Below are 26,978 nucleotides of genomic sequence, written 5' to 3' on the forward strand. Positions count from 1 at the left end.
CACCAAGTTGACCATGAACCAGCAATGCGCCCTTGCTGCAAAGGAGACTAATGGAGTCCTGGACCGCATTAGGAAGAGTGTTGCCAGCAGGTAGAGGGAGGGGATCTTTACCCTCTGCTCAGCACTGGTGAGGCCACCCCAGAGTGCTGGGTCCAGTGCTGGGCTCCCCAGTACAGGAGGGACACGGACAGACTGGAGAGAGTCCAGCGAGGGGCCACCAAGATGCCGCGGGACTGGAGCATCTCTGCTATGAGGAGAGGCTGAGGGAGCTGGGGCTGCTCAGCCTGGAGCAGAGGAGGCTCAGGGGGACGGCGTCCATGGCTATAAATACCTGCAGGGAGGGGGCCAAGAGGACAGAGCCGGGCTCTTCCAGTGGTGCCCAGTGCCGGGACCAGGGGCACAAACGGGACCGGGGGGGTCCCTCCGGACGCCGGGGCACGCTCCGCAGTGCGGGGGTGACACGGGCGCAGGCGGCCGGGGGCGGAGGTGGGGTCCCCGTCCCCGGTGACTCCGGCCGCGGTGCCGGGCCGCGGCCCCGGTGGCCCGGCGGGAGCGGGGGCGGGAGCGGGGGCACGCGGCGGGGGGGGGGGCCGCGGGGCGGGGCGGGGCCGCGGGGGCCGCCGGGAGCCGCGCGCGCCCGTCCCGTCCCGTCCCGGCGGCCCCCGCGGCGCGGCCCGTCCCGCCCGGCCCGCGGCGGCGCGGGGAGATGGCGGCGGCGGGCGCGGAGGAGCGGTGGGGCGCGGCGGGCCCCGAGCGCGGCCCCGGCCCCGGCCCCGGCCCCGGCCCCGGCCCCGGCCCCGGCCCGCTGGGCTCGCTGCTGAGCCGGCTGCCGCTGGCGCCCTCCCCGCGGCGGCGAACCGCCAGCCAGTGCAAGCCGGAGCCGCCGCTGCTGCGCACCAGCAAGCGGACCATCTACACGGCCGGGCGGCCGCCCTGGTACAGCGAGACCGGCGCGCCCGTGGACGAGGCCTTCGTCATCGGTGAGCGGCGGACGGGGCCGGGCCCGGGCCGGGCCGGGGAAGGGATGGAGCCGGGGCCGGGGCCGGGGAAGGGATGGAGCCGGGGCCGGGGAAGGGATGGAGCCGGGGCCGGGGCCGGGGAAGGGATGGAGCCGGGGCCGGGGCCGGGGAAGGGATGGAGCCGGGGCCGGGGAAGGGATGGAGCCGGGGCCGGGGAAGGGATGGAGCCGGGGCCGGGGCCGGGGAAGGGATGGAGCCGGGGCCGGGGCCGGGCCAGGGATGGAGCCGGGGCCGGGCCAGGGATGGAGCCGGGGCCGGAGCTGGAGCCAGGACCTGGGAGATGCTGGAGCCGGGCCCAGAGCCACGGCCGGGGAAGTGATGGGACCAGAACCGGAGCTGGGCCCGGGGCTGGAACTGGGATGGAGCTGGGGAAATGACAGAGCCGTGGCTGGGCCATGGCTACCGCGGTGCCGCCACGCGCTCGCCCCCAGGCCTGTGCGGCGGCAGCGCCTCGGGCAAGACGACAGTGGCGACGCGGATCATAGAGGCGCTGGACGTGCCCTGGGTCGTGCTGCTCTCCATGGACTCCTTCTACAAGGTGAGGGCCGGCGGGGTTGGCATGGTGCTGAGCGGTGACGGTGCCTGCGGGTCAAGGGTCCGGCGCGGTGCTGAGCGGTGACAGTGCCCGCAGGTCGGGGGTCCGGCGCGGTGCTGAGCGGTGACAGTGCCCGCAGGTCGGGGGTCCAGTGCGGTGCTGAGCGGTGACGGTGCCTGCGGGTCGGGGGGGCTGGTGTGGTGCTGAGCGGTGACGGTGCCCACAGGTGCTGGACGAGGGGCAGCAGGCGCTGGCGGCCCGCAGCGACTACAACTTTGACCACCCCGATGCCTTTGACTTCGAGCTGCTCGTCAGCGTCCTCCGCAAGCTCAAGAAGGGCAAGAGCGTGAAAGTGCCGGTCTACGACTTCACCACGCACAGCCGCCGCCGCGAGTGGGTGGGTGCCGCCGGGGAGCCATACCAGGCACTGGGAGGGCAGGCGGGCCAGGTGCTGTGGGGAGAGGCCTGTGGGGCAGGGGTAGGGAGTGCGGGGGCTGTGGGGCCGGGGAGGGCAAAGGAGGGAGGGGCTGGGGGCCATCAGGTGTGTGGGGGTCGCTCTGGGGGGGGTTGGGGGTGTAGAGGCAGGGAGGGGGGCACGGAGAGGGATGCGGAAGCAGGGACCAGCGCAGAGTTTGGGCAGCGGCTGCAGTGCGGAGCATGAAGGAGTGCAGGGAGGATGGGGGCTGGGGAAAGGTGTTGGGCAGAGGTTTGTGGTTCCGGGGCAAGGCACTGGGTTCTGGGTCAACGCAGGGCTGGGGGCATCGAGCGCAGGGGTGAGGAAAAGGGCCCTTAAAGGCTGGGTGATGTACGGTGGCTATGGGGGGTTCTGCCCATGGGTGGTGAGAGCCCGGTGTGGGTCAGGGGTTGGGGCGCTGTCTGTGCCGAGCATTGGCATTGCTGCGGTGTGCGTGAGGGGGGCGGGATGCGTACGGTTCTTATCTGCCCACAGAAAACGGTGTATGGGGCCAACGTCATCGTGTTTGAAGGGATACTGGCTTTTGCGAACAAGGAGTTGCTGAAGGTATCGCTGCCTGACGTGGCTGGTGGCCCACCTTGGTGGGGGGCGCGGGAGGAGGCGTGCGGTGGTGCGCTGCGGGTGGGATGAGGCCCAGCCCTCGGTGCCGCCGGGGCAGGGTGGTGGCCGGGGGCTGCAGAGGGAGAGGTCACCCACCGCTTGCTGGCAGAGCACCTCCGTGTCAGAGGCCTCAGGGGAGGCAGCGCTGGATGCCATCGCTGTGGGGGATCAGGCCTGGCTGGGCTGCGGGCGAGGGGAACGAGGCGGGACTGACGGGGGGCTGCATAGGGGGTGCTCACCCCTCCCAGTTTTCCAGCTCCTAGACATGAAAGTGTTTGTGGACACGGACTCTGACATCCGGCTGGTGCGGCGGCTGCAACGCGACATCATGGAACGTGGGCGTGACATCGTGGGTGTCATCAAGCAATACAACAAGTTTGTGAAGCCAGCCTTCGAGCAGTACATCGAGCCCACCGTGCAGGTCGCCGACATCGTGGTGCCCAGGGGTGAGACTGCGCGGTGTTTGCCAGGCCCGATCCGAGCATCGGGAGCAGGTGTCCTGGGATGGGGTTTGGTCAGCGTGCATCTGACCCGGCTTCTCCGCTTTCTTGTCAGGTGGGGAGAACTTTGTGGCCCTGGACCTCATTGTGCAGCATGTGCACAGCCAGCTGGAGAAGGTGAGGTGTGGGCTGATGGATTGCTGCTAGCGCAGGCGAGGAGGAGGAGGGTTCTGCACGCGGAGGGAAGGATGTGGCTGGTCACAGCCCTGTGCTGCTGGAGCACCCAGAGGCTCTTGGTGTCGCCTCTCCCTTCACAAAAGGTCTTAGCGCAGCTCTTGGGGCAGACAGAGCTGCGACGCGGGGGCTGGGGGAATGGAGACGGGTCTGGGCATGGCGCCCGCCCCGGCAGCGACGCCTGGCACTTGTGGTCTGGGCTGGCCTCATTTGCCTGCTGTCCCCCTCGGTCCCAGTCAGCTCCTCTGACCTCAGCTGTCCCCACCTCGCTCGCCCCTGGCTGCGCCCCGGCAGCCCGCCCTTGCCTCCCAGCTGTGGCCAGCGGTGGTTTTCCTGCTCTCGGTTTAGCCCCAGGAGAAGGGGTGGGAGCTGGACGGGGGCTGCCCGGTGGCTGTGCCTGGCCGCTGCAGTGACCGGGTGTCCTTTCTTTCCCCTTCTGCCACGCTGGATGACTCCGCTCTACCACCCAGCGTGAGATCACTGTCAGGTACGTGGGGACCCTGCCAGCCGCAGAGGGGCCGGTTCCTGGGCTGGGGGTGGAGGGCTGCCAGCACCCGCTCTTCTCCAAGTCCTGCCTCTTCTCTGTCCCTGCTGGCCAAAGCTTTGCTGAGATGCCTGGGCGTAGCTGCTCTTCCTCGACTGCCGAGGTGGCTGCCCTGCAGGCAGATTCTTGGGGGTTGTATCGCTGTGGCTGCAGGCTCCTGTGTAACCCGTCCCATGGCAGCTACGCTTGACTCGTGTGACTGGCTCCCTGCGCTGCTCCTGTCCCTTCCTGGAGCATGGCTCCTGCCCTGAATGCTGGAGTGCCCCAGGCTGCTCCCTTCTGTGGGAGAAGTGCCCTGCACAGCCCTCCCTGTTCCCTGGCACACCGTGTAGGCAGCCTCAGTGGGACGGTCCTCGTACCTCGGTGCAACCCAGGCAGCCCTGTCCCAGGATGTGTAGCAAGGTCTTGCCCGTGCAGAGCTGCTGCTCCCGCTCCCCAGGTGCCGGTGGAGGCTCGTGTGTGCGGAGGCAGCTGGATTTGTGGTCGGGGGAGGTTTGCCCCAGGTTTACGGGGTGGTACTGCTTTGGGATCTCGTACCTGGTGCCAGGTGTGGGGCTTTCCTAGGGATCAGGGCAGGAAGGCTAAGCGCTTTCTGGTGTCCAGCCTGTGCAGGGGGTTCTCCAGGAGGAGCCTTCCTTCCGTCGGGGGCCACGTCCTCCTCTGAGGGGGTCCAGCACGGTGGCTCTGTGCGTGCGCTGTGCAGCTCTGATCACTGCTTCCTTGTTGCAGGGCAGCTCTGGCCTCTGCCCACCAAGGGCAGCCCCTGCCGAAGACGCTGAGCGTCCTGGAGAACACGCCGCAGGTGCGAGGCATGCACACCATCATCAGGTAGGCGCCTGCCTCCCTCAGGATTTCTTCTGTCCCTCACAGAAGTGCTGTTCTGTAGCATCACGCTCCAAAACCTGGTGTGAGTTTTCCCTCCTCTGCCTTTAGGGCTTCGGACATAGGTGTCTTCTTGGAGCAGGACTGCTGAACATAGCGGGCTCCAGCCTACAGGCACTTTTTTGGCAACAAGACCTTGGCACATCTGCCCTGGGGTGACTTTTGAGCCACGGGCAGGCTTTTGTTACGATGAGAGGAGACTGGTTAGCTCTCTCCTAGCTGAAGCACAGGCCTAGCAGCTGGTGGCACGGGGTGAGGTGCCCTTGCTGCCTCTCTGCTGAGGCACTTGGTTTTAGAGCCAGCTTACAGAAGGGACCCAGGCTGCTGCTTCCATGACTTCACTGCTCACTTGATCTTTTCCTTCCCCACTGATGCTCCTTTTCTCCAGGTGACAGTAGTGTTAGCGAAAGGTCAAGGGCCAAATCCCATGGGACCACTAAGACGTTCCTTGTTACTGCGGTTGCAGGAGCTTGCAGCCTCTCTGTGTGTTTCTGTCGCTGGATTGTAAAACAGAGAGGGGACGCTGAGCTCAGCAGGGCTCTTCTGCGCCTGCGCACGCTGTGGCTGGCTGCCGAAGCCCTGTGTTGTCATGAGGTTACGTTCTCCAAAACCAGATGCAGGCTGCGCACCTCCTTGTAGGAAGCGAGGTGTTCCTTCTCCAGGCTCCTCCCGCGACTCCTCCCCGTCGAAGCGCGGGCTCCAAAGGCAGCTCACAGCAGGAAAAAGCCAGGTGATGTGGCACCTTACGCGCACGGGGCAGAGACCTGTGCCGGTGTCTGAAGCCCGCGTACCTCACCCCTAGGCTGTGGACTTCTAATAGTTCATCTGCTGTCCGCGCGCTCAGTGGTAGATGAAGGTGGGAGGGAGATCCTGGGGGAACGGCACCTCCAGAGGCTCAGTGTTGTGCGCGGGCAAAGGAGCAGTTTTCCCTTACCCGGGGTTGTGCAGGGAGAGAAGAATGCAAGTCTTTGTGCGGCAGCCATCGCTCGCCTTCCTATTCATAGGCTCTGGCACGGACCTTTGGCCTGCAGCTCCTCCTGTTGCCTTGGGAGAGCCACCGAACGTGAGCCTGGGCTGATCCGTTAGCAGTGCCAAGTGCCAGGTTTGACCAGCCCGCGTCCGGAAGGGACGGCACCGTGGGCAGGCACTAAATCCTCTCTCATCTGTAGCTGCTGTTCCCATCTTCCTCCTTGAAGTGCGCGTCCCTTTGCCTTGCCGGGAACAGCCTGTTGTGCCTCTGCCTTTACGCCACAAGCGTCTAATAACCTTAATCTGCTTAGACTTAGGAGTTTGTTCAGCTGCCCCGGGGAGGGAGGGGATCGAACTCGTGCAGGCTGTGGTTGGAGTCCGGCAGCGCCGCTGATCTCGGGTTTCTGTAGCGGCCGGTGCGAGCGGCAGGGCTGCGGGAAGGCGGACTTTGCCTCTTCCAGATGGTAAATGCAAAACACCACATTTATGAGGGGCGTTGACTTGGCCTGTCAGCCACCCCCTCAAATCCTGCTGCAGCCCAAGAAAGCAAGGAAAGCTGAAGCAGTGCTGTTACTAAGATCTCTGAGCTGAGGAACTCTCCTGCTAAAAAGTCCCTGTATTCAGCAACAGCAAGGCAGCTTGTATTTCTGGTGGTTGTAGGTGATACTTGGCAGCACTCGTTTGCTTCTGCGTGGCTTCAGCATGGTGTAGAACTGTTCATGGTCCTCACGTGTGACCTCCTGGGCTTCCCCCTGCTCCAGAGGCGCTGCTCCCCGCCTGCTGACGCTCTCCTGGGCTCCCTGGAGAGGTCCAGACTGGCAGGGCGTTGAATGCACGCCTTTTGCCAAGCTTCCCACACCTTGGTGCGTGAAGTTACTGTGTCTTGGCAAATCCGATCTCTTGTCTTCGTTCTGGCTGCTGCGGTGCTGTCGGCCCCTTTCTGCGGTGGCAGCCCTCGTGGAGTGCTGGTGCTCCCACCAGTACTGCCTTTCGGAGTGCTTTGGCACGCCAAACCCGGCGTCTGTGGATGCGCCAGAGAGCTGTGAACCAGGATTTCCCTCCAGCCTCCCTTTTTCCATCCTGCATTCCCAGTGCGGCTCCCTTGGAGACAGCCTGTTGATCTCGGCTTGCCAGGCTGCTGCCGGCCAACGTTGTTTCCCTGTTGTTCAACACTGGAGGCCCTTCTGTGCTTCAGCCTTCTGTCTCTGAGGGCCCTCCTGGAAGATTATCTTGTGGCAGGAGATGAGCATCTCGCTGAGTATAGTCATGGCAAATTCAGGCTTGGCATCTCGGGGAGAAGTGGTTTCCAGAGTGATTTTCTGTTATTGTGGAGAGGCAGAAACTGAAAAATAGTCCTGCACTAGAGTAGCTGAATGATTTTATTCGTGATCAGGCTGAAGATGGACAGTGTAATAAGGGTCATATCTTCCAACTTACAAGATGCTTCGGTATCGGGTCCAGATCGCCGGAGTCAATAGCATTTCGTGCCACCCGTCAGGACTCTGCAGGGCCTGAACAGTCCCTTCTGCCCCCCAGTAGCCCTGAAGCATCTTGGGCTCTCTTTGCTGCAGGAGAACGGCAATTCCTTTCCACCGCTTGCTTCTTGGTACCCCCCCGCTCGTGGAAAGGCTCCGGGACATCCCCCGTGGCACAGCCTGTGGGTGCCGTGGGTCACCTGCCTCTCTTGGCAAGCTTGCTCCGGCCTGAGCCTTTGGACTTTGTGCTCTGGCAGGACACGTCGTCCTGCGCTGGAGCTGCCCTTGAGAGGCGTGTGGCTGTTGGTGCTTCGGTGAGAGGCAGAGCGAGGTGCTCCCTGCATGCCGGGAAGTTACTAATGCCGGAGGAGGTGCTTCAGACATGAAACCTGTCCGTGCTGAAGTTTCCCAGGGGCCCAAATGCGATGGCTGGCTTTCAGCTACAGACGCTCCTGTTCGTGAGCTAAGCTGACACCGTGCTCAGGCTCCCAGCCAGACGCTTGCTGGTTCCCGTCAGGCCACCCGGTGCTTTTCTGACGTCTCCTGCTGGGAGTGCCAGGGCTGATCGAGGTCCTCGGGAGCCGCTGGCTGCAGTGCTGCTGTGCCCGGCTGCAGGCTCCCGGCCTGCGGGGGTGTGCACGCTGCCCCCGCCGCCGAGGGGTGGGCAGCGCCTGGAGCAGCGCGTGCCCTCGGGCTGTGCCTGGGCGATGGCAGGAGGGTCCGAGCCCGTGCTGTTCCGCAGCGGGGTGAGCAGGCCTGGCGTGGGGGGGGCCGTGTCCCCTTTGGGAGCGCATGGAGGCATGGCTGGAGCGATCCCGCTCTCTGACCGCTGCGGGGAGGGTCCCCCCCTGCTGCCAGGGGATGTCGGGGCTGCCCTCCCTTGCAGCACCCCTTCCCCCTTGCATCGTGGATGGTTGCTTGTCCCCTGGGTGAGGAGAAGTTTCTTGGTTGTCTTCACCTCTGCATGAAAAGGGAGGCACGCTGGGCCTTCACAGCGCAAGGACCGAGGACGCTCCTCCCTCCCCGGCACTCCTTTCGGAAGCTGTGGAGGAACCTGCCGCTGCGGGAGCACCGATGGGCCTGTCGCACCCAGATCGGGGGCTGGCCGGGGCGGCCGACTGCCCCCACCCGCGGCGGAGCGGCCGTGGGGCCGACAGGGCCAGCATGGGGCTTGTTGGGGGCGGCTGGCTGGGAGCCCCTGCCCATGGAGCCAGGGCTGCTGCCGGGCCTGTGCGCCGGGAGCTCGGGCGGTGCTTCCGAAGCCGCCGTGGGCGAGCACGCGGGCGCAGCCCACCCGCGAGGGAGCGCCTGTGCCGAAAGCCCACGCTGAAGAGCTGTAGGCAGGGCGCCGCCTTCTTCCAGACCCGAACTGATTTTCTGACCTCTCTGGGAGTGCCCCGCTGTCCCCAGGCTCGTTGGAAATGTCCACGTTAGTCGGGTTTTCTGGTCACCGCGGAGCTCTCGGGTGCGAGCTGCCCAGGGCTGGCTGCAAAAATATCTCGGGATAGTAGCGACTGTTTATCCTTCTCCTGAGCACTGTTGGCTGGGCTGTCTGTCATCGTGGTGAGATGTGAGAAGTGGCAGATGATGTCTTAAAATACAGAGTAAAAATATTCAATATCCTTCTGCCTCTTGTGGACTGTTGCCAGTTCCACCTCCTCCATCTGGAAACTGGCAAATGTCTGTAGGATTCCTTTGTTCCTTACGCTCCCCAGAAAACACCGGGGGCATACGCAGGCCGCACTGCTTTAGACAGAGGTCACGGAAGAGAAAATGCCTTTCAGCTGTGTCTTGTTAACCACAGGCCTTCGGCCTCACTCTGCCTCTTGGTTATGGTTCAGCCAGGGAGCCAGGAGCTTGTTCTTGACAGCTGCCCAGTGAAATGGCACTTACATTACTGCTACTTACTCGTTTGCCAAAGCAGCCACAGACGGTGGGAGCTATAGGTGGACATCGGTAGGTTGTTTATGGTCACGTTTTAAATGACAAGCACATCTTAGATTCTCCTCCTTTTCCTGCTGCGTGACCTCTTGCTGTAGGTACTTTGCCTTCAGGCACTTGACACTGACGGTGCTGGGGGAGGAGCTGTTCTGCTCACCTGAAAATACCCTCTGAGTAACATGGGACTGGGTCCCGCCTGTCGTTACGTGCTGTACACGCTCGTCTTACCGTGCTTTGAGAACCGTGTGTTGCAGGAAATGCAAGGTTTTGTGCGGCGGTTTCTTTTGTGCGACGAACAAGTTAGACTACGACAGGTATGTGTGCTGATGGTCAGAACGCTTCCAACAAGAAGAGCCAGCCTCTTTCCCCCTCTGCCCCGGCACGGGGATTGGCGTGCGTGCACGTACAGTGGGCTTTACTCCTCCTGAGGGGGAAGGGGAGGTTTCCTGTGAATTACAGTCCCATTGTGGTTTTATTCTGGTTTCTATTAATTTTATTTATTTTATTTCTTGCTGCCCTCAGCACTTCAGTGCTGTGATAGCACCAGGTGTTTCAAAATCTGTCTGCTTCCTGGCAGTAGTTTATCTCTAACTTGGTACGTAGACGAGTTGAGAACATGCCAGATGTTTTCCCATTGCCAGTGTCAGGTAGCCCAGCTGCTCTGGGCCGTGGCGCAGTCCGGTCTCTTCCACGTTGAGGCATTCCCAGAGCCGTCTGTCCTGCTGCGCCGTGGTCCGTCCTGGCTGTGCTCCTGCTCCGCCTCGTGCTCCCGTGGCAGGGCCCGTGCAAAACACGTGCCGCTTGCTCCTTAGTTTCTGTTGCCCCAAGAACCGATGGTGCTGCCTGACGTTCTGCTGCTCCCGCCCCTTGTTTTTCTCCTGTCTCTTTCCACGTAGTCAGCAGTTAAGTCCTAAATCTCCAGCCCTGCAAATCCTCGGCAGGGATTCAGCAGCGATTAGAGGTCGTGCTTAGAGCGAGTAATGCTGCGCTTCCGCGCTTGCTTCTCGGGCACCTGCCTCGTCTCCGTACAGGGTCAGGGTGTACATCTACACCAGGCTGCTCGTGTTGTGCTCACTTATCTCCTTTCTGCTGTTGGCTTTACTCGCTTTGCCAGTCTAGCTAGCCCACCACGCGGAGCCAGCTGAACTGTCCCAAAGAGGACAGCAGCATCGTGTGGCATCCTTTCACCTTATCCGATCTGCATGATCTGCTGCAGCCTTTACGTCCCCCTTCCAGGGGAACCGAATGTGTTTCTTGACCGTGTGGTCCTTTCTAGAGAACACCCTAGGTCTTCTGCGAGCCCTGAATCAGTGATTACTGTGTCCCCTCCCTGAGAGCGTCCAGGCTCCCACGGACTGCTCTCTGTTCGTGCCGGCCTTCCTCCGGAGCCCTGTTTGTCGTCTGCGGGGTGGAGCAGGGACTCTGCTCATCTCATAGAATCACAGAATTGTTAGGGTTGGAAAAGACCTTTGAGATCATTGAGTCCAACCGTTAACGCAGCGCTGCCAAGGCCACCACTAAACCGTGGCCCTCAGCACCACATCTCCCCGGCTTTTAAATCCCCCCAGGGATGGGGACTCAGCCCCTGCCCTGGGCAGCCTGGGCCAGGGCCTGACAGCCCTTTGGGGGAAGAAGTTTTTCCCCATACCCAACCCAACCCTGCCCTGGCGCAGCTTGAGGCCGTTCCCTCTCGTCCCATCGCTTGTTCCTGGGGAGCAGAGACCGACCCCCCCGGCTCCAGCCTCCTTTCAGGCCGTTGCAGAGAGCGATGAGGGCTCCCCTCAGCCTCCTCTTCTCCAGGCTGAGCCCCCCCAGCTCCCCCAGCCGCTCCTCCCCAGCCTTGTGCTCCAGCCCCTGCCCCAGCCTCGCTGCCCTGCTCTGGCCACGCTCCAGCCCCTCCATGGCCGCCTTGGGGTGCGGGGCCCAGCGCTGAGCACAGCATTCGAGGGGCGGCCTCACCAGTGCCCAGCGCAGGGGCACCATCCCTGCCCTGCTCCTGCTGGCCACACCGTTCCTGACACAAGCCAGGATGCCCTGGGCCCTCTTGGCCACCTGGGCACCCTGCTGGCTCATGTCCAGCGGCTGTCGACCAGCACCCCCAGGCCCTTTCCCCCGGGCAGCTCCCAGCCGCTCCTCCCCACGCCTGCAGCGTGGCATGGGGTGGTTGTGTCTCACGCGGGTGTCCTCCCTCAACAGGAACAAGGACACAACCAGGGACGAATTCATCTTCTACTCCAAGCGCCTGATGAGGCTGTTGATTGAACATGCCCTCTCCTTCCTGCCACTGAAGGTGAGCTCCTCGGGTGCGGCCACAGCCATGCCTCCCCCTCCTGAGCCCCCCGGCCGTGCGGGGGCCCGGCTTCATCCGCGCTCCCTTCTCCTGCCCTTTCTGCAGTCTGTCACTGTGGAGACGCCCCAGGGGACAACGTACGAAGGAAAGCGCTTCCACAGGCAGAGGGTGAGACGTTCTGCTGGCCCCTTTCTCCCCACAAGCACACAGCTGCCCCATCTCGGATCGGCACGGACTGGGAAAACCTGGTGGCTCCTGGGGTCCGTCCCTGTGCAGGCGAGCTGCTCGGCAGGGCTTGTTCCCCGCTCCTGTGGTGCCGGAGCCGCGGGAGCTCACCGGAGCGGCTGCTTCCCCTGCGCAGCACCAGGCAGACGTGTTCCCGTCCCTTCCCCAGATCACGGGTGTGTCCATCCTGCGAGCGGGGGAGACCATGGAGCAGGCCCTCACTGCGGTGTGCAAGGACATCCGCCTGGGCAAGATCCTGATCCAGACCAACCACGACACGGGGGAGCCCGAGGTGAGTGGCCCCCGCTGCCCTGGCCCAGAGCCCCCCGGCACCGCGGGATGGGTGACCGCCTCTCCTTCCCTCCTCAGCTCCACTACCTGCGCCTTCCCAAGGAGATCAGCGAGGACTACGTCATCCTCATGGACAGCACCGTGTCCACGGGAGCCGCAGCCATGATGGCAGTGCGCGTCCTGCTGGTGAGGGGCCGGGGACAGCAGGGTGCGGGGCGGGGGTGTGCGGCCCTCCTGGCGCTGGCCGGGCTCTCACGGCTCTGCGTGCTGCAGGACCACGACGTGCAGGAGGACAGGATCTTCCTGCTGTCGCTGCTGATGGCGGAGATGGGGGTGCACTCCGTGGCCTACGCCTTTCCCCGCGTCCGCATCATCACCACTGCTGTGGACAAGAGGATCAACGAGGAGTTCCACATCATCCCGGGCATCGGTGAGGGCGGACAAGGGTGTGCTGTGCCTCGCGGGCCGGGCCCCCAGCCCCTCGCCTCGGCAGCCCGGGGGGGTGTCCCCTGGCCGCGCTGAGGCGGCTCTGGGGGGTGGAATTGGGATGGGGACGGCGCTGCCATCGCCTCACTCTGTCCTCTTGTCCTTCAGGTAACTTTGGGGACAGATACTTCGGCACTGACGGCCCCTCTGCCTGGTGTGAGAGCGATGGCATGGACTGCTGAGCTGGCTGGCCATGGGGCCACCAGCCGGGCTGGCCATGGGGCCGGCCCCCTGCCTCTGCCCCCAGGAGGGGCTCCAAGCTGCCAGCCTGTGCCCGCCCACCCACAGCCCCAGCCCTGCCAGCCCCCGGCTCTCCTGCCCTGTAGGATGAGCCCCTCGCTGCCAGCCTCTCCCTCCACCCCGCAGGAGCAGCCCCGTGGGGGCCGATCCTCCCCTCCGAGGAGGGAGGGCGGGCGGGCGGGATGGCGTCTCCTGCGGCCCCCGGGGAGAAGGGGGTGTTCCTCGCCCCCCAGGACCTGCGCCCCGGCCCGGCTGTGCCTGCGGGAGGGAGCGGTGGTCTCCCTGCGACCCGTGCCTGAGGGGCTGGTCACCCTCTTCCCTGGGGAGGAGGGGGACGGGATCTGGTCCCCTCGAGGCTTCCCCTGGGCCCGGGCTGGGTGCCCGGCAGGCTCCCTTGCTGGAATCTGTATTTATTTGTATTTATTTTGAGCAGCTGCCCACCTGGCTCTCCAGCGGGGCAGGCTAGCTACTTGAAAAACATCAGGGATTGGGGAACCACCTTGTCCCCACCGATCTGAGACTCCATCCCCTCCCTGCCCTGGCCCCGCGCGGGCTCCAGGCTGGCCAGCGGCACCAGGAGGGCAGGGGCGGCCTTCGCCCCGCGCTAGCAGCAGGGTTTGATATTCAAACGCTCTCCCGCTGCCATCCCAGCGCCTGGGCAGCCGGGGCTGTCCGGCTCCGCGGGGGCCATGCCCAGGGCCCAGCCCGTCCCCGCGGGCTCCGCGGTGCCCGGTGTCCCAGGGGGTGGCAAGGGAGGCTGGCTCGGCTGCGGCCTGCGCTGCCGCCGCCACCCTTGTTCAGGTTCTTTGCAAGGGCAGCAGTGGCCTCGCGTCCCCCTCGGAGGCAGCAGGAGCGGCTCCGGAGCGGGGTCTGTCTGCTTGGGGGGCCGGGGCCTGGCCCCTGCCCCCGCTTCGCTGGCTGCCAAGGCTCCGCTGTGCCCCCAGCCCCGGGGCGCTGCCCCCTCCCCGCTGCCCCGGCTGCCTTCGTTTTGTACCCCAATAAAGGAGCAGCGCGACCCCCCGTCTGCTGCCTGCTGTGGGGCGGGGGACGCTGCCCACCCGGGCGCCGGGGCTGGGATGGGGGTGCCGCCGCGTACCGGGGGTGCTGGGGTGGGTGAGGGGTGTCACCGTGTGCGGGGTGTGGGACGGGGCTGCTGCCGTATGGGGTGTGTGATGGGGTGGGTTGGGGTGTCACCATGCGGGCTGTGTGAGGGGGCTGTCACCGTGTGTGGGGTGTGTGACGGGGCTGTCGCTGTGCGTGCTGTGTGACGGGGGTACTGGGATGTGTTGGGGTGTCACCGTGTGTGGCGGGCTGTCGCTGTGCTGGGCTGTGTGATGGGGCTGCTGCTGTATGGGGTGGGTGACGGGGGTGACGGGGTGTGTGGGGTGTCACCGTGTGTGTGTGGGTGCCGCTGTGCAGGGTGTGTGACGGGGCTGTCACCGTGCAGGGGGTGTTGGGGTGTCACCGTGTGTGTGTGGGTGCCGCTGTGCAGGGTGTGTGACGGGGCTGTCACCGTGCAGGGGGTGTTGGGGTGTCACCGTGTGTGTGGGTGCCGCTGTGCAGGGTGTGTGACGGGGCTGTCACCGTGCAGGGGGTGTTGGGGTGTCACCGTGTGTGTGTGGGTGCCGCTGTGCAGGGTGTGTGACGGGGCTGTCACCGTGCAGGGGGTGTTGGGGTGTCACCGTGTGTGTGGGGGTGCTGCTGTGCAGGGTGTATGGCGGGGCTGTCACCGCGCAGGGGGTGTTGGGGTGTCACCGTGTGTGTGTGGGTGCCGCTGTGCAGGGCGTGTGACGGGGCTGTCACCGTGCAGGGGGTGTTGGGGTGTCACCGTGTGTGTGTGGGTGCCGCTGTGCAGGGTGTGTGACGGGGCTGTCACCGTGCAGGGGGTGTTGGGGTGTCACCGTGTGTGGGGGGGTGCCGCTGTGCAGGGCGTGTGACGGGGCTGTCGCCGTGCAGGGGGTGTTGGGGTGTCACCGTGTGTGTGTGGGTGCCGCTGTGCAGGGTGTGTGACGGGGCTGTCACCGTGCAGGGGGTGTTGGGGTGTCACCGTGTGTGTGTGGGTGCCGCTGTGCAGGGTGTGTGACGGGGCTGTCACCGTGCAGGGGGTGTTGGGGTGTCACCGTGTGTGTGTGGGTGCCGCTGTGCAGGGTGTGTGACGGGGCTGTCACCGTGCAGGGGGTGTTGGGGTGTCACCGTGTGTGTGTGGGTGCCGCTGTGCAGGGTGTGTGACAGGGCTGTCACCGTGCAGGGGGTGTTGGGGTGTCACCGTGTGTGTGTGGGTGCCGCTGTGCAGGGTGTGTGATGGGGCTGTCACCGTGCAGGGGGTGTTGGGGTGTCACCGTGTGTGTGGGGGTGCTGCTGTGCAGGGTGTATGGCGGGGCTGTCACCGCGCAGGGGGTGTTGGGGTGTCACCGTGTGTGTGTGGGTGCCGCTGTGCAGGGCGTGTGACGGGGCTGTCACCGTGCAGGGGGTGTTGGGGTGTCACCGTGTGTGTGTGGGTGCCGCTGTGCAGGGTGTGTGACGGGGCTGTCACCGTGCAGGGGGTGTTGGGGTGTCACCGTGTGTGTGTGGGTGCCGCTGTGCAGGGTGTGTGACGGGGCTGTCACCGTGCAGGGGGTGTTGGGGTGTCACCGTGTGTGGGGGGGTGCCGCTGTGCAGGGTGTGTGACGGGGCTGTCACCGTGCAGGGGGTGTTGGGGTGTCACCGTGTGTGGGGGGGTGCCGCTGTGCAGGGTGTGTGACGGGGCTGTCACCGTGCAGGGGGTGTTGGGGTGTCACCGTGTGTGGGGGGGTGCCGCTGTGCAGGGCGTGTGACGGGGCTGTCACCGTGCAGGGGGTGTTGGGGTGTCACCGTGTGTGGGGGGGTGCCGCTGTGCAGGGCGTGTGACGGGGCTGTCGCCGTGCGGGCCGGGTGCCGGCGGTGCCGGGGCCGCCGGGGCCGGGCCCGGGGCGCGCAGAGGCCGCGGTCCCGGCGCCTGCGCAGAGCGGCGGCGGGCGCGGGCCGGGGCGGGCGCTGGCTCCGGTTCCGGTTCCGTCCCCGTCCCCGTCCCCCCCCGGGGCGCGGGCGCCATGGCGGAGCGCGGGCGGCCGCAGCGGAAGCTGTCGCGGGTCGGGGAGAGCCTCTACCGCGTCCTGGGCCTGCAGAAGGGCAGCTCCCCCGAGGAGATCAAGAAGGCCTACCGGTACGGCGGGGCGGGGCGGGGGGGCGGCCCGCGGCGGGGCGGGGGTCCCGGGGCGGGGGTGAGGCCGGGGGGCGGCCCCGGAGCCGGGCGTGGGGGGGGGTCCGGTCCCGGGGGGCCCGGGCCTGTCCTACCCGCGGTGCCCCGTAGGAAGCTGGCACTCAAGTACCACCCGGACAAGAACCCCGACGACCCGGCGGCAGCCGAGCGCTTCAAGGAGATCAACAGCGCCCACGCCACGCTGAGCGACGAGGACAAGCGCCGTCTCTACGACCAGTACGGCTCCCTGGGGCTCTACGTGGCCGAGCAGTTCGGCGACGATGCCGTCAAGCATTACTTCCTCATGTCCAAGTGGTGGTTCCAGGTGAGCCCTGCCCCGCCGCCGCGGCCCTGCGCAGCCCGTCCGCCGTGCGGGGCACTGCCGCGGCCGCTGGGACGGAGACCCGGCTGCCGGCGGGGCTCGGGTGGTCTCACGGGGCTGCCGTCCCCTCCTCTGCAGGCCCTGGTTTTGTGCTGCGGCACTTTGACCTGCTGCTGCTGCTGCTGTTTCTGCTTCTTCTGCTGCGGGACATGCTGCCCGCCGAAGGAGGACGAGTCCTACAAGTACGTCGACCCCAAGGACCTGGAGGCACAGATGGGCGCGGGGGACAGCGGTGAGTCAAGCTGCCTGTATCTGTCTCGAGCCCCAGCGGCTGAGACCACCTGGCTTTGTCTTGTGTGGGGCTCTGGGGGGCTCCCCCATCCCATCTCGCGTGGGGATTGGAGCTCTGGCTTGAGGCTCGGATCTGACTTGGCCGCATCTCTTGCCTAACAGCCAGCCCTCGGTGTTTTCCTGCCCGGACGGGGGCTGGTGACGGCGGTGGAGGGAACCACCGCCCAGGCCGCGGGGATGCCTTCTCCTTCCTCGTTTTCCCTTGGGCAAGGGCTCCCTGAAGCCTGCAGCCACGAGACACTTGGGCCCGTGCACTCCTGGGGAGGGAGCGTGGGGTGAGCAGCTGTGCTCCAGGCTGGCTTCATTCCCGGGGTACTGGCCATACTGGTGTCTACAGGGACTGCCACTGGGTCACTTCTGCAGGTTTCGGTGGGGTAAGGGGCACTGCTGCGTGGCTGTGTGCTGGCTAGAGGCTTGGGAGCCTTGGTCTGCGGGAGCCTTCGTGGGGGTGTTGGGACGTCCCAGATACCTGCTCGCTGGCACCGCGAGACAGGGCTGAGCCGCTGATTTGCAGCTCTTCTTTTCCAGATGCGCAGATACCTGTTGTGGCGCAGCCCCCGCCTGCCAGCGCAGAGCCCTTGCCAGCTGTCAGCACCAGGACCGATGCCTGAGGCTGGCATCAGCCCTGCCGGCTCCCCCAGGACTCCGGGCAGGGATCCTCCTTTGGGACTGTCACTTTCCGGGACCCCGGTCATGCCACCCGGGGTGGCTCTCCAGCCTCAGGGTGGCTAGAATCTCAGGTTAATTTGGCCAGCATCAATGCAGAGGCTCTTCTGCCCCTGCTCAAGCTCCAGGGCGCTGCCCCTGTCTCCCAGCAGTGGTGGTGGAGGTGGCCTGGAGCCTGCACTGCTGCGCCCCATCCCCAGTGCCTCGCCTGCTGCTGTGCCCCTGCCCGGCCCTGGGTGCCGGCAGCCGGCCCGAGCAGCCGCAAGCGGAGACCTCTCCAGGCCAGGCTCTGGAGCTTGCGAGAGGTAGCCGAGCGTGTCCGAGACCGTTAGCACTGTAACCTCTGGGGCTGGGCTCAGCCTGCTGCCTGCCCTCACAGGGACCCTCCTGCTGGGTGCCGGGTGCCAAATGCTGCTCGTGGGGTTGGGGTGCCACCTTCCGTACCCCCTTCCTCTCTGCCCTGCCACAGCCCCGGCGCGCTGGCTGCACCCCACGCTCGCTGCTGCTGGCAGGCTCCCTGCAGGGCTGGGCCCGGTACAGGCACTTTCCTCGGGTTTGTACAGGTTTTATGGGCACCATTAAAGGATGACGGGAGGGGAGCGCGTTTCTGTGTGGTCTCTGTCTCGTCAGGGGCCGCCTGAACCCTCTGCAGCGGAACGTGCCTCTGCCCGGCCCTGCCCTGCGCTGGGGGGGCCGCGGCTGTGGGTCCCGCAGCAGCGCTGGGCTGAGCAGGGTGCGGAGTAGGCAGGTTGTGTCCCAAGTGCTGCGGCGCGGGGGGTGCTTTTGTCGCAGGGGTGGACATCACTCTGTCTCCTGTCACCTTCCTGGGACAGCTCTGTGTCCCCCAGCCAGCGCTGCCTCCTGCGGGACCGTGCTTTTCCCCCTCCTCGCTGCTGCAGTGTGCAGGGCAGCAGCAGCCTGGCCAGGCACCCGCGTCCCCTGGGGCGTCCGCAGGGACTGTCCCCGCTCCTCCTGCTGCTGATGTGCTGTGTGGCACCGTCCCCGTCTCCCTGCGGCCCCGTGGGGGACGGCCACCCTGGGCAGGAGCAGCGGTGCTGCGGCGGTGTGGCTCGCGCTGGCCTTGGGGCTCTTTCCACTGCATCTGCCAGCCGAGGGCTCGGTGCCCGCGTCCTGCGCGCCGTGCTGCCCGCAGCCCTGCTCCCCGCTCGGGCAGGGCTGCCAGCTGCCCGCCCAGGCTGCCCGCTCCTGCCCTGCTTTCCCGGGAGCTGCGGCCCTGCTGCAGGGCAGGGCCGGACGGTGCTGCCCCATCATCCCGGGGGAGCGAGGGGCAAGGGGGGCAGAGCAAACCCTTGGCCCCGAGCCCTTGGCCCCGAGCGAGCCCTTGTCCCTTCCCTCACGCTACCCCGGGCAGCAGCCTCTGCCTGCAGCTGCACGGGCTCTGTCTCACCCCCTAAATATAGCCGGAGTGTCGGGGCGAGTGGCGGGACGCGGGTGCTCCTGGCGCTGTCCCTCCCGGGCGCCCTTCCACGCTGCTGTTGGGGGGCCCTGGCGCTGGAGAGGGTCGGTGGGGCCTGGGGGACCCCAGCCCGTGCCCGGCCCCGCTGCCTGCGGGGCGAGCAGGCGCCTCCCGGCCGCTCTGCCCTCCCGGGCCCTGCTCGCTGCGGGGCCGGGCGCCCCACGCCAGCCCGCCCCAGCCGCCCGGGGTCCGGCGGGACGGGCCCAGCCCCTCGTCCTCCCCGGGCGGGAGGCGGCGGGGAGCCCCGGGGGGCAGCGGGGCTCTGCCCCGGCCGCGGGCTCGGGGCTGGGTTGGGGTGGGACGGGCACGGCGGGGGGTCTGCCCGGGGCGAGCAGTGTGCGGCGCAGCCCCCGCTGCCTTCCCGGGGCTGCCGGGCCGGGGGTGAGCCGTTCCCCGGGGTGAGCCGGGCCGGGGGTGAGCCGGTCCCCGGGGGTGAGCCGGACCGGGGGTGAGCCGGACCGGGGGTGAGCCAGGCCCGGGGGGGAGCCGGGCCCGGGGGGGAGCCGGTCCCCGGGGGTGAGCCGGGCCGGGGGGGAGCCGGGCCCGGGGGGGAGCCGGTCCCGGGGGGGAGCCGGTCCCGGGGTGAGCCGGTCCCGGGGGGAGCCGGGCCGGGCGCGGGGCTGGGCCCCGCCGCGGCGCCGTGACTCAGTGTCACCCGACGCCGCCGACAGCTGCGGCGGCCCCGGCGGGGCGGGGGCGGCTAAAATTAGCGCCGCGCTCAGCGGGGCCGGGGCCGGGGCCGGGGCAGAGCGGGCGCCGGGCAGCCGGGCAGCCGGGCAGCCGGGGCCGGAGCCGGAGCGGGGCCGTGGTGGGCAGAGCCGGGCCGGGCCGGGCCGGGCCGCGACCGCGGCGATGAACTTCGCGGTGGGGCTGAAGCCGCTGCTGGCGGAGGCGCGGAGCATGGAGAGCCTGGAGAAGCAGCTCATCTGCCCCATCTGCCTGGAGATGTTCACCAAGCCCGTGGTCATCCTGCCCTGCCAGCACAACCTCTGCCGCAAGTGCGCCAACGACGTCTTCCAGGTGCGCCCGGACCGGACCCCGACCGGCGGGGGGGGCTGGATGCGGCCCCGGCCCCGGGACGAGCCGCCGGGACCCCCGGCGGGGACGGCCCGGTCGCGCCGGTGGGGTCGCGGTCGGGGCCGGGGCCGTGGCCGCCCGGGGGATGCGGGGCACACGGCCGGGAGGGGCCGGGCCCCGCGGGGTCCCGCTCCCGGCGGCAGAGCCTGGGGCGGGGGCTGCCGGGGGGCTGCCGGGGGGCTGCCGGGGGTGCCGCGGCCGTGACCCGCGCCCCGCCGCCCCCCAGGCCTCCAACCCGCTCTGGCAGTCGCGGGGCTCCAGCGCGGTGCCGTCGGGCGGCCGGTTCCGGTGCCCGTCGTGCCGCCACGAGGTGGTGCTGGACCGGCACGGGGTGTACGGGCTGCAGCGGAACCTGCTGGTGGAGAACATCATCGACATCTACAAGCAGGAGTCGGCCAGGTGCGGGGAGCCCGCGGGGGCACCGGGGACCCCCCGGGGGGGCGAGCCCCGCGGGTGAAAGGGAGCCGGGGGGGGCGGCAGGCACAGGGCTGGAGGCGGGAGCCCACCCGGAGCGGGGGGGGGGGGGAACGGGGCCCACGCGTGGCCGGGGGGTCCCCGGGGGCCGGGGCCCACCGGTGGGCAGCGGTGGCCGGCCCCCACCCGCAGGCCGCTGCACGCCAAGGCCGAGCAGCACCTGATGTGCGAGGAGCACGAGGACGAGCGGATCAACATCTACTGCCTGCGCTGCGAGGCGCCCACCTGCTCCCTCTGCAAGGTCTTCGGGGCGCACAAGGACTGCGAGGTCGCGCCGCTGCCTGCCGTCTACCAGCGCCAGAAGGTGGGTGGCCCTGGGGGGGGCCGGCGAGGGGCCTGGGGGCTGCCCACCCAGCCGGCCCTCGCGCCCTTCCCATCCCGTCCCGTCCCATCCCAGAGCGAGCTCAGCGACGGCATTGCCATGCTGGTGGCGGGGAACGACCGCATCCAGGCCATCATCACCCAGATGGAGGAGATCTGCCGCACCATTGAGGTGGGGGCCAGGGGCTGTCCCTGGGTGCTGCGTACGGCCCTGGCGCCGTGCCCGTGGTGGGGACGTGGCAGGACCGGGGCAGCCCCTGAGTCCCGCGGTCCTGCAGGAGAACGGCCGGCGGCAGAAGCAGCACCTGGGGCTGCGCTTCGACTCGCTGTACAGCATCCTGGAGGAGCGGAAGAAGGAGCTGCTGCAGAGCATCGCGCGGGAGCAGGAGGCAAAGGTTCAGCGCGTGCGGGGCCTCATCCGCCAGTACGGTGACCACCTGGAGGCCTCCTCCAAGCTGGTGGAGTCGGCCATCCAGGCCATGGAGGAGCCCCAGATGGCCGTGTATCTGCAGGTCTGTGTGGGCAGGGGGCCGCGGGCGTGCAGGGGGCCGCGGGCGTGCAGGGGGCCACGGCCCTCCAAGGGGGCTGGGGCTGCCCCGCAGGGCGCTGCGGGGGGCCGTGGTCATTCCAAAGGATCTGGGGCTGCCCCGGGATGTGCTGGGGTGGGGCTGTGGGCGGGTGCCATCTGGCCTCTGGGGTCCCAGGTCCCATTGCTCCAGGGAGATGCTGACCCCCTCCCCCGCTTTCCTCCACAGCACTCCAAGGAGCTCCTGAAAAAGTGAGTGGGGCCGGGAGGCACAGGGCTGGGGGCACTGGGGCGGGGTGGGGGGCACAGGGCCAGGGCACTGGGGCGGGGGGGCACAGCTGTGGCCAGCCCTGCCGGGCCATGGCTGGGGGCACGGCGGTGCCGTGGGTGTTGGACTCTGGCAGCTGCCAGGGGTCTGCCTGCCCTGCAGGATCACGGACATGTCCAAGGTGTCGATGAGCAGCCGCCCGGAGCCTGGCTACGAGAACATGGACCACTTCTCCATCAACGTGGACTATGTGGCGGAGATGCTGAGGACCATCGAGTTCCAGACAGGTGCCGGTGCTGGGACAAGTGCTGCCATGCCCAGGGGCGTGCGGGACTGCCTGCGGCACCCAGCCCTCGGATGGGCAGAGCCCCCTGCTACCTCGCGCCCTGCATGGGGATGTAGCCCCGCACGCACAAGAATGGGGACGAGTGGCCCCTCAGCACTGCCCAGGGACCCTGCGGGGTGCGGCCTGCCCCATGACCCTTCCTGGCTCCTGGGCTGCTGTGTCCCGTGCCAGGGCGAGGCTCCCACACTGGGCTGGTCACGTCCCTCCTGGGGGTCCCCGGGCTGCCCATGCCATGGGGAAAGAGGGCCCCAGCTGAGCTGTCCCCATGCCCTGCAGAGCCGCTGGGCGAGGATGAGGCAGATGGACCTGGGGACGGCAGCGAGACTGCGGCAGATGAGGACCGGCTGGACAGCCTGGAGGTGCCCGAAGCCACGGAGGGTGAGTCCCTGCCATGCCGTGCCATGCTGTGCCGTGCCATGCTGTGCCGTGCCATGCTGTGCTGTGCAGTGCCTGGCTGCTGTGCTTGGCCCCAGGGCTGCAGGAGCAGTCGGGGCGCAGTGGGGCCCAGGGGGCTGGGGCTGCTGTGCCCATGGAGGGGGGGATGTGCCACGCCGTGCCCAGCACCGCGGCTCTGTGGCTGCGCCATGGCCTGCATGCGGCTGCACAGGTCCTGCAGCGTGCCGGTGCGTCTCTGTCTCCATCTTGTCACCTGCTTTCCCTCTGCAGATGTGGGGCCGAGGCAGAAGCCGGTGAGCTCTCCCCATGGTGAGACCCTCACCAGGACTGAGGCGGGGGGGATGGGGATGGGGCCAGGCTGTGGGGTGCTGTGGGGCAGAGGAGGCACCTCCTGGGGACAGATGGGATGGGGATGGGGATGGGGATGGGGATGGGGATGGGGATGGGGATGGGGATGGGGGGAGTTCACACCTTAGGGCCCCCAGGCCGTCCCTGTCTCCCTGCCTGCGGGGCCAGGGCAGGGATCCCAGGGTCCCCGCCGCGCGGTGCTGAGGCCAGTTTCCCGCACAGGTCAGCACTGAGCCAGCGCTGTGGGGCAGCATTGGCACCCGCTGGCTCATCGCTCTCCCTGGCACCCCTCGGCAAGCTTCAACCCTGCTGCTGTAGTTCCCCAAATGCTGGAGCTGCCCCTCTCCGACATTAAACCGTGTGTGAGGACGTCGTCTCCGGTGTGGTGTGTGGGCTGGGTGGGCACAGGGGCTGCCCCCAACAGAGCTCCACACCGGCTCCATGGGGTCTGGCCTGGGCGCAGCCCCTGCCGCACTGAGCTGGCCCCCAGCCCCACCACCCCAGTAGTGCCCCCGGGACCCCGCGCGAGGGGCTGCGTCCCCGGGGAGCCCGCGCGCAGCTCGGCTCCAGCAGCCCAGGGCGGGATTGCGGCTGGGAGCTTCGCACCCCGGACCCTGCGAGTGGGGCTCTGCCCCCCTGCTTGCAGCCCCGGCGTGGGGGTGAGGAACCGCAACCGGCCCCGCCAGCCTCGCCAGCCCCCCTGCTGGGCTTGGCGCTGTCTCGGCAGCACCGTCCCCTGGGTGCACCGAGCAAACAGCGCTGGGATGAGCTGGCTGAGTACACAGCCGGGAACGCCGCAATCAGCGCCGGGTCGGGGCCCGCGCCCCCTGCCCCGCCGGCTGGGCCCCCCAGGAGGGCCGTGGCAGTGCTGGCTGCGTCACCCGCCTCGTCCCGCGCCGCCGTGGCGTCACGGCTGATGCAGCAGATGATGCACATGGCGAGGGGCTCCTCGTGGGGCCGAGGCTGGGGCTGGGCAGGTCCCCTGGGGCTGGGCCACCATGGGGGTGTCCCCTGCTGCCGTCCCCTGCCCCTGCCGGGGCGCAGCAAGGGCTGGCTGCTGGGCCCGTCCGGGACCCCCGATACCCAGCAGAGCAGGGCACCCCGCAGCAAGCCTGCTTCCCACCAAGCTGAGCAGGGGCTGGGGTGCAGGATCCCGGAGGCCGGGTGAGGACGGGCCCGCAGGAGTGGGGGAAACGAAACTCCTGCGCGTGGCAGGTCCTGGTGAACCTGGGGTGGACCCCAGTGGGGTGCCCTGGCAGCCAAGGGGACCCCTGTGCCTGGGCCGTGCCAGCAGGACCCTTCCCCTGCCACCGGCTGGTTCCTGGCCCAGTCTGGGCCCTTGGGAACAAACAGGCAGGGACACCCGGCCGGGCAGGGGACGCTGGGGGGACGGGAGCCGGGCTTGTGCAGCTGGGGGAGATGGGGCCCCTCAGCTGCCTCCTGGGGTGCGGGGAGCTGGAGCCGGACCCCCCCCCCGCTGTGGCACAGGGACAGCTCTCCTCCCAAGAGCACAGCAACCCTTAAAACAGGGCTGAGGAGTCCAGAGCAGCTCCAGCCGTCCCCAGCACAGACCCTGCTTGGGGCGGGGAGGTGGGTGAGAGGGACCAGTGCTGGACCTGAGCCCACCATGGGACACGGCACTGCATGTCCCCCCACGGGACGCGGCCTGGCGCGGCTCCCGCCTCGTGGCCCGTGCTGAACTCGCTCCCTGCACGGCTGCTCTGCCTGCCCAGCGCAGGACTTTGCCTTTGTCCTTGTAAGGTCCTCGCTGGCCCCTTCCTCCAGCCTGGCTCTGTCCCACCGGTGGCAGCTCTGCCCTCAAGCGGGGTCACTGGTCCCCGCAGATTTGGGGAATTCACCTGCAAACCCAAGTGAAGGGCCCTGGCGCGGTGCCCTGCAACACTCACTGGCCACCAGCCCCCAGCAGCGCGTGGCTCCCCGAGCAGCCCGCTGCACCCTCCGCTTGCCCACCCACAGATCCCACGTCCCAGTGCAGACACGTGCTCAGCTCCGGCGAGGGACAGGCTAAGGGACATCCCTGGTCTCCTGCGTCCCCGAGCTGTTGCTCGTGGCAGAGGCAATGCAGCTGGGGGCGGCATCGACCTTGTGGCCCAGCTTGGCTGCTCCCAGTCGCCGTCTGCTCCTTTGCACATCAGAAATGTGCCCCGGGAGGCTGCATGGTCCCTGGGACCGAGGCGAGGCGGGGTAGCTGCTCCGCCCCTGCACCGGCGGTTTGGGGAGGCGACGTTTGCCTTTCTCCACCCCTCAGGGATGTCCCCCTGTCCCCATCACCTTCCAGAGATGGCAGAGAGGGGCTCACAAGGATCCCAGCAGGCCCTGGGCACCCTTGGGTGCCACCCCGGTGGTTGAGGTGTCTCAGGAGAGCCCCAGCCTGGCTCTCCTCTATTTCGGGTAGTTTCCTTCTTTGAGCCCCGTCTCCAAGTGCTTGTCACCCGTCTGCCCTCCCCAGCCCCAGCCTGTCCTTGGGCAGCCCCCGACTGCCCGGGGTGGGGTGGATGCTCTCCTTGACCTTGCTTGCCCCAGCCCTGGCTGGTCTCTGGCCGCCTGGCACCCTCCCCGCGCACCCAGGCAAGGTTTTAAAATTCCTCCTTTGCTGTCTGTCCCAGCCTGTGTGTTCGTGCCCCCCTCTCCCCATGCTGGATCTCCACCCTGGGTTCCCAGCATCTCCATACCAGCCCTGGTCCATCTGTGCCTCTCCCTGGTGCCGGCGGGCAGCTCTGCTGCGCGTCCCTGCAGGCGCTGGCCGGGGAGCCGGGGAGCGTGCCCAGAGTTCCTGCCTGGCGCCACGGGCCCCCGCTCGAATGGGACCTGTTGAGGGACGTGAAGGGCAACAGCAACAAAAAACCCCTCTCTGCGGTGACACCGAGCTGGAGAGGCGGCGGCAGCAGCGTGCCCGGAGGAGGTGGCCAACAGCGCCCTGGGCTGTGAGGGCCGAGCACGGGTCGGGAGCCCTCCCCGCCACGCAGCACGGGCAGGCTGCGGCTGCGGAGCCCTGGCCAGGGCAGGGCTCCCCGGTGCGAGGAGGACGCGACCGCTGGAGGCCAGGGAAGGGCTACAGCAACGCTGAAGGGACTGGAGCGTCTGCCGCACGAGGAGAGGCTGGGACTGCTCAGCCCGGAGCCGGGAAGGCTCAGCGGGCTTGAATCCATGTGTGTACATGGGAGGGAAGGGAGGCAGAGGCAGCTCTTCCCAGTGGTGCCCAGTGACGGGACCAGAGGCAGTGAGCACAAACTGGACCAGAGGAGCATCCACTGAAACTTTTTTCCAAAGCTGCTGTTTTTTTTTTCTCAAAAAACACACTTCTTTTTTTTTAAGGCGAGGCTGATCAAACAGGTTGCCTGGAACAGGCTGCCCAGGGAGGTTGTGGCCTCTCCAGCTGTGAAGCTACCCGCGGGCTCACCGGGGGGCGAAAGGCCGCTGGTGCTCCCCTCATCCCAGCTCCTGCTCGGGCAGGGTCCCCTGGAGCAGGTTGTCCAGGTCTGTGCCCAGTCGGTCTGAGTACCTTCAAGGAGGGAGATGCTCTGGGGAAACTGTTCCAGCACAGCCTTTCCTGGCAGTACAGTCTTCCAGTTCCAGGTTTCTCATGTCCAGATGAAATTTCCTCTTTCAAAGCCTGGATGGACATGACCTTGAGCAACCAGCTCTGGCTGCCCCTACCCTGAGCAGGGGGTTGGAGTGGAGATCTCCCGGGGCCCTTTCCACCCTCAGCCGTCCCGGCATCCTGTGGCCACTCTTCAGCTCGTCCTCAAAGGCCTCCGGCTTTGCTCAGCTCCTTCGTCCTTCGGAGCTGCCCCCTGCCAGACCTCACCTACCGGGGTCACCGAAGGCTCACTTGAAGTCCAGGAGCTACACCCTGCTGCCTGCGTTCCTGCCTGCCCCTGCCTGCCGACCTCCACTGCCTCGCGGCTGCCACCATCACAGCCCTAAGCACTCTCCAGAAGCCTCCTTCACTGCGCCAGTCCTGCTGTGCTGCCCTTCTAGCAGGGATCGGGGAGGTTATCAGTGAATCATCAAATCCTAGAATGGTTTGGGTTGGAAAAGACCCATAAGATCTTCGAGTCCAACCGTTAACCCAGCACTGCCAAGGCCACCACTAAACCTCGTCCCTCAGCACCACGTCTCCCCAGCTTTTAAATCCCCCCAGGGATGGGGACTCAGCCCCTGCCCTGGGCAGCCTGGGCCAGGGCCTGACAGCCCTTTGGGGGAAGAAGTTTTTCCCCATACCCAACCCAACCCTGCCCTGGCGCAGCTTGAGGCCGTTCCCTCTCGTCCCATCGCTTGTTCCTGGGGAGCAGAGACCGACCCCCCCGGCTCCAGCCTCCTTTCAGGCCGTTGCAGAGAGCGAGGAGGGCTCCCCTCAGCCTCCTCTTCTCCAGGCTGAGCCCCCCCAGCTCCCCCAGCCGCTCCTCCCCAGCCTTGTGCTCCAGCCCCTGCCCCAGCCTCGCTGCCCTGCTCTGGCCACGCTCCAGCACCTCACATCTTCAACCAGACCAGGTTGAAGGCCCCTGTGAGGACCAGGGCC

General features: G+C 67.4%; 3 protein-coding genes across 6 annotated transcripts; all 3 read left to right on the forward strand.

Annotated features, from left to right (window-relative positions):
* Positions 1–706: 706 nt before the first annotated feature.
* Positions 707–13,661, forward strand: LOC309587252 (uridine-cytidine kinase-like 1; the record flags this gene model as incomplete). Its single annotated transcript, XM_082305261.1, has 14 exons — positions 707–980; positions 1,451–1,557; positions 1,781–1,951; positions 2,504–2,575; positions 2,886–3,075; positions 3,185–3,246; positions 3,774–3,790; positions 4,577–4,675; positions 11,311–11,404; positions 11,510–11,572; positions 11,799–11,921; positions 11,999–12,106; positions 12,194–12,350; positions 12,515–13,661. The coding sequence occupies 14 exons, from the start codon at positions 707–709 to the stop codon at positions 12,586–12,588; spliced, it is 1,611 nt and encodes a 536-aa protein (XP_082161387.1). The 3' UTR covers positions 12,589–13,661.
* Positions 13,662–15,698: 2,037 nt separating this feature from the next.
* Positions 15,699–17,795, forward strand: DNAJC5G (DnaJ heat shock protein family (Hsp40) member C5 gamma). Its single transcript, XM_082305598.1, has 4 exons — positions 15,699–15,827; positions 15,975–16,188; positions 16,324–16,477; positions 17,065–17,795. The coding sequence occupies exons 1-4, from the start codon at positions 15,715–15,717 to the stop codon at positions 17,145–17,147; spliced, it is 564 nt and encodes a 187-aa protein (XP_082161724.1). The 5' UTR covers positions 15,699–15,714; the 3' UTR covers positions 17,148–17,795.
* Positions 17,796–19,426: 1,631 nt separating this feature from the next.
* On the forward strand, positions 19,427–22,796 carry TRIM54 (tripartite motif containing 54). Of its 4 annotated transcripts, XM_082305588.1 has the most exons (10): positions 19,427–19,699; positions 19,983–20,155; positions 20,363–20,534; positions 20,628–20,723; positions 20,830–21,063; positions 21,307–21,329; positions 21,508–21,632; positions 21,968–22,069; positions 22,358–22,396; positions 22,658–22,796. In XM_082305588.1, the coding sequence occupies exons 1-10, from the start codon at positions 19,532–19,534 to the stop codon at positions 22,666–22,668; spliced, it is 1,143 nt and encodes a 380-aa protein (XP_082161714.1). In that variant the 5' UTR covers positions 19,427–19,531; the 3' UTR covers positions 22,669–22,796. The 4 variants fall into 4 exon arrangements, with proteins under 4 accessions (XP_082161714.1, XP_082161712.1, XP_082161715.1 ...); XM_082305586.1 differs by having other exon boundaries at positions 20,363–20,723; XM_082305589.1 differs by lacking the exon at positions 21,307–21,329 and having other exon boundaries at positions 20,830–21,067; positions 21,489–21,632.
* The last annotated feature ends 4,182 nt before the right edge of the window (positions 22,797–26,978 follow it).

Source organism: Platalea leucorodia, assembly GCF_965183815.1.
Source record: "Platalea leucorodia genome assembly, chromosome: 3".
In the NCBI taxonomy this organism is placed as follows: domain Eukaryota; kingdom Metazoa; phylum Chordata; class Aves; order Pelecaniformes; family Threskiornithidae; genus Platalea; species Platalea leucorodia.

What these genes read in the sequence shown, in the direction of transcription:
- DNAJC5G (XM_082305598.1), top strand. Translation starts at nt 15,715, where the DNA reads ATGGCGGAGCGCGGGCGGCCGCAGCGGAAGCTGTCGCGGGTCGGGGAG. An exon ending in TGTCCAAGTGGTGGTTCCAG is followed by an intron (nt 16,189 to 16,323) that starts GTGAGCCCTGCC and finishes CCTCCTCTGCAG; the next exon opens with GCCCTGGTTTTGTGCTGCGG. An exon ending in GATGGGCGCGGGGGACAGCG is followed by an intron (nt 16,478 to 17,064) that starts GTGAGTCAAGCT and finishes CTTCTTTTCCAG; the next exon opens with ATGCGCAGATACCTGTTGTG.
- TRIM54 (XM_082305587.1), top strand. Translation starts at nt 19,532, where the DNA reads ATGAACTTCGCGGTGGGGCTGAAGCCGCTGCTGGCGGAGGCGCGGAGC. An exon ending in GACCATCGAGTTCCAGACAG is followed by an intron (nt 21,633 to 21,967) that starts GTGCCGGTGCTG and finishes CATGCCCTGCAG; the next exon opens with AGCCGCTGGGCGAGGATGAG. An exon ending in GGTGCCCGAAGCCACGGAGG is followed by an intron (nt 22,070 to 22,357) that starts GTGAGTCCCTGC and finishes TTCCCTCTGCAG; the next exon opens with ATGTGGGGCCGAGGCAGAAG.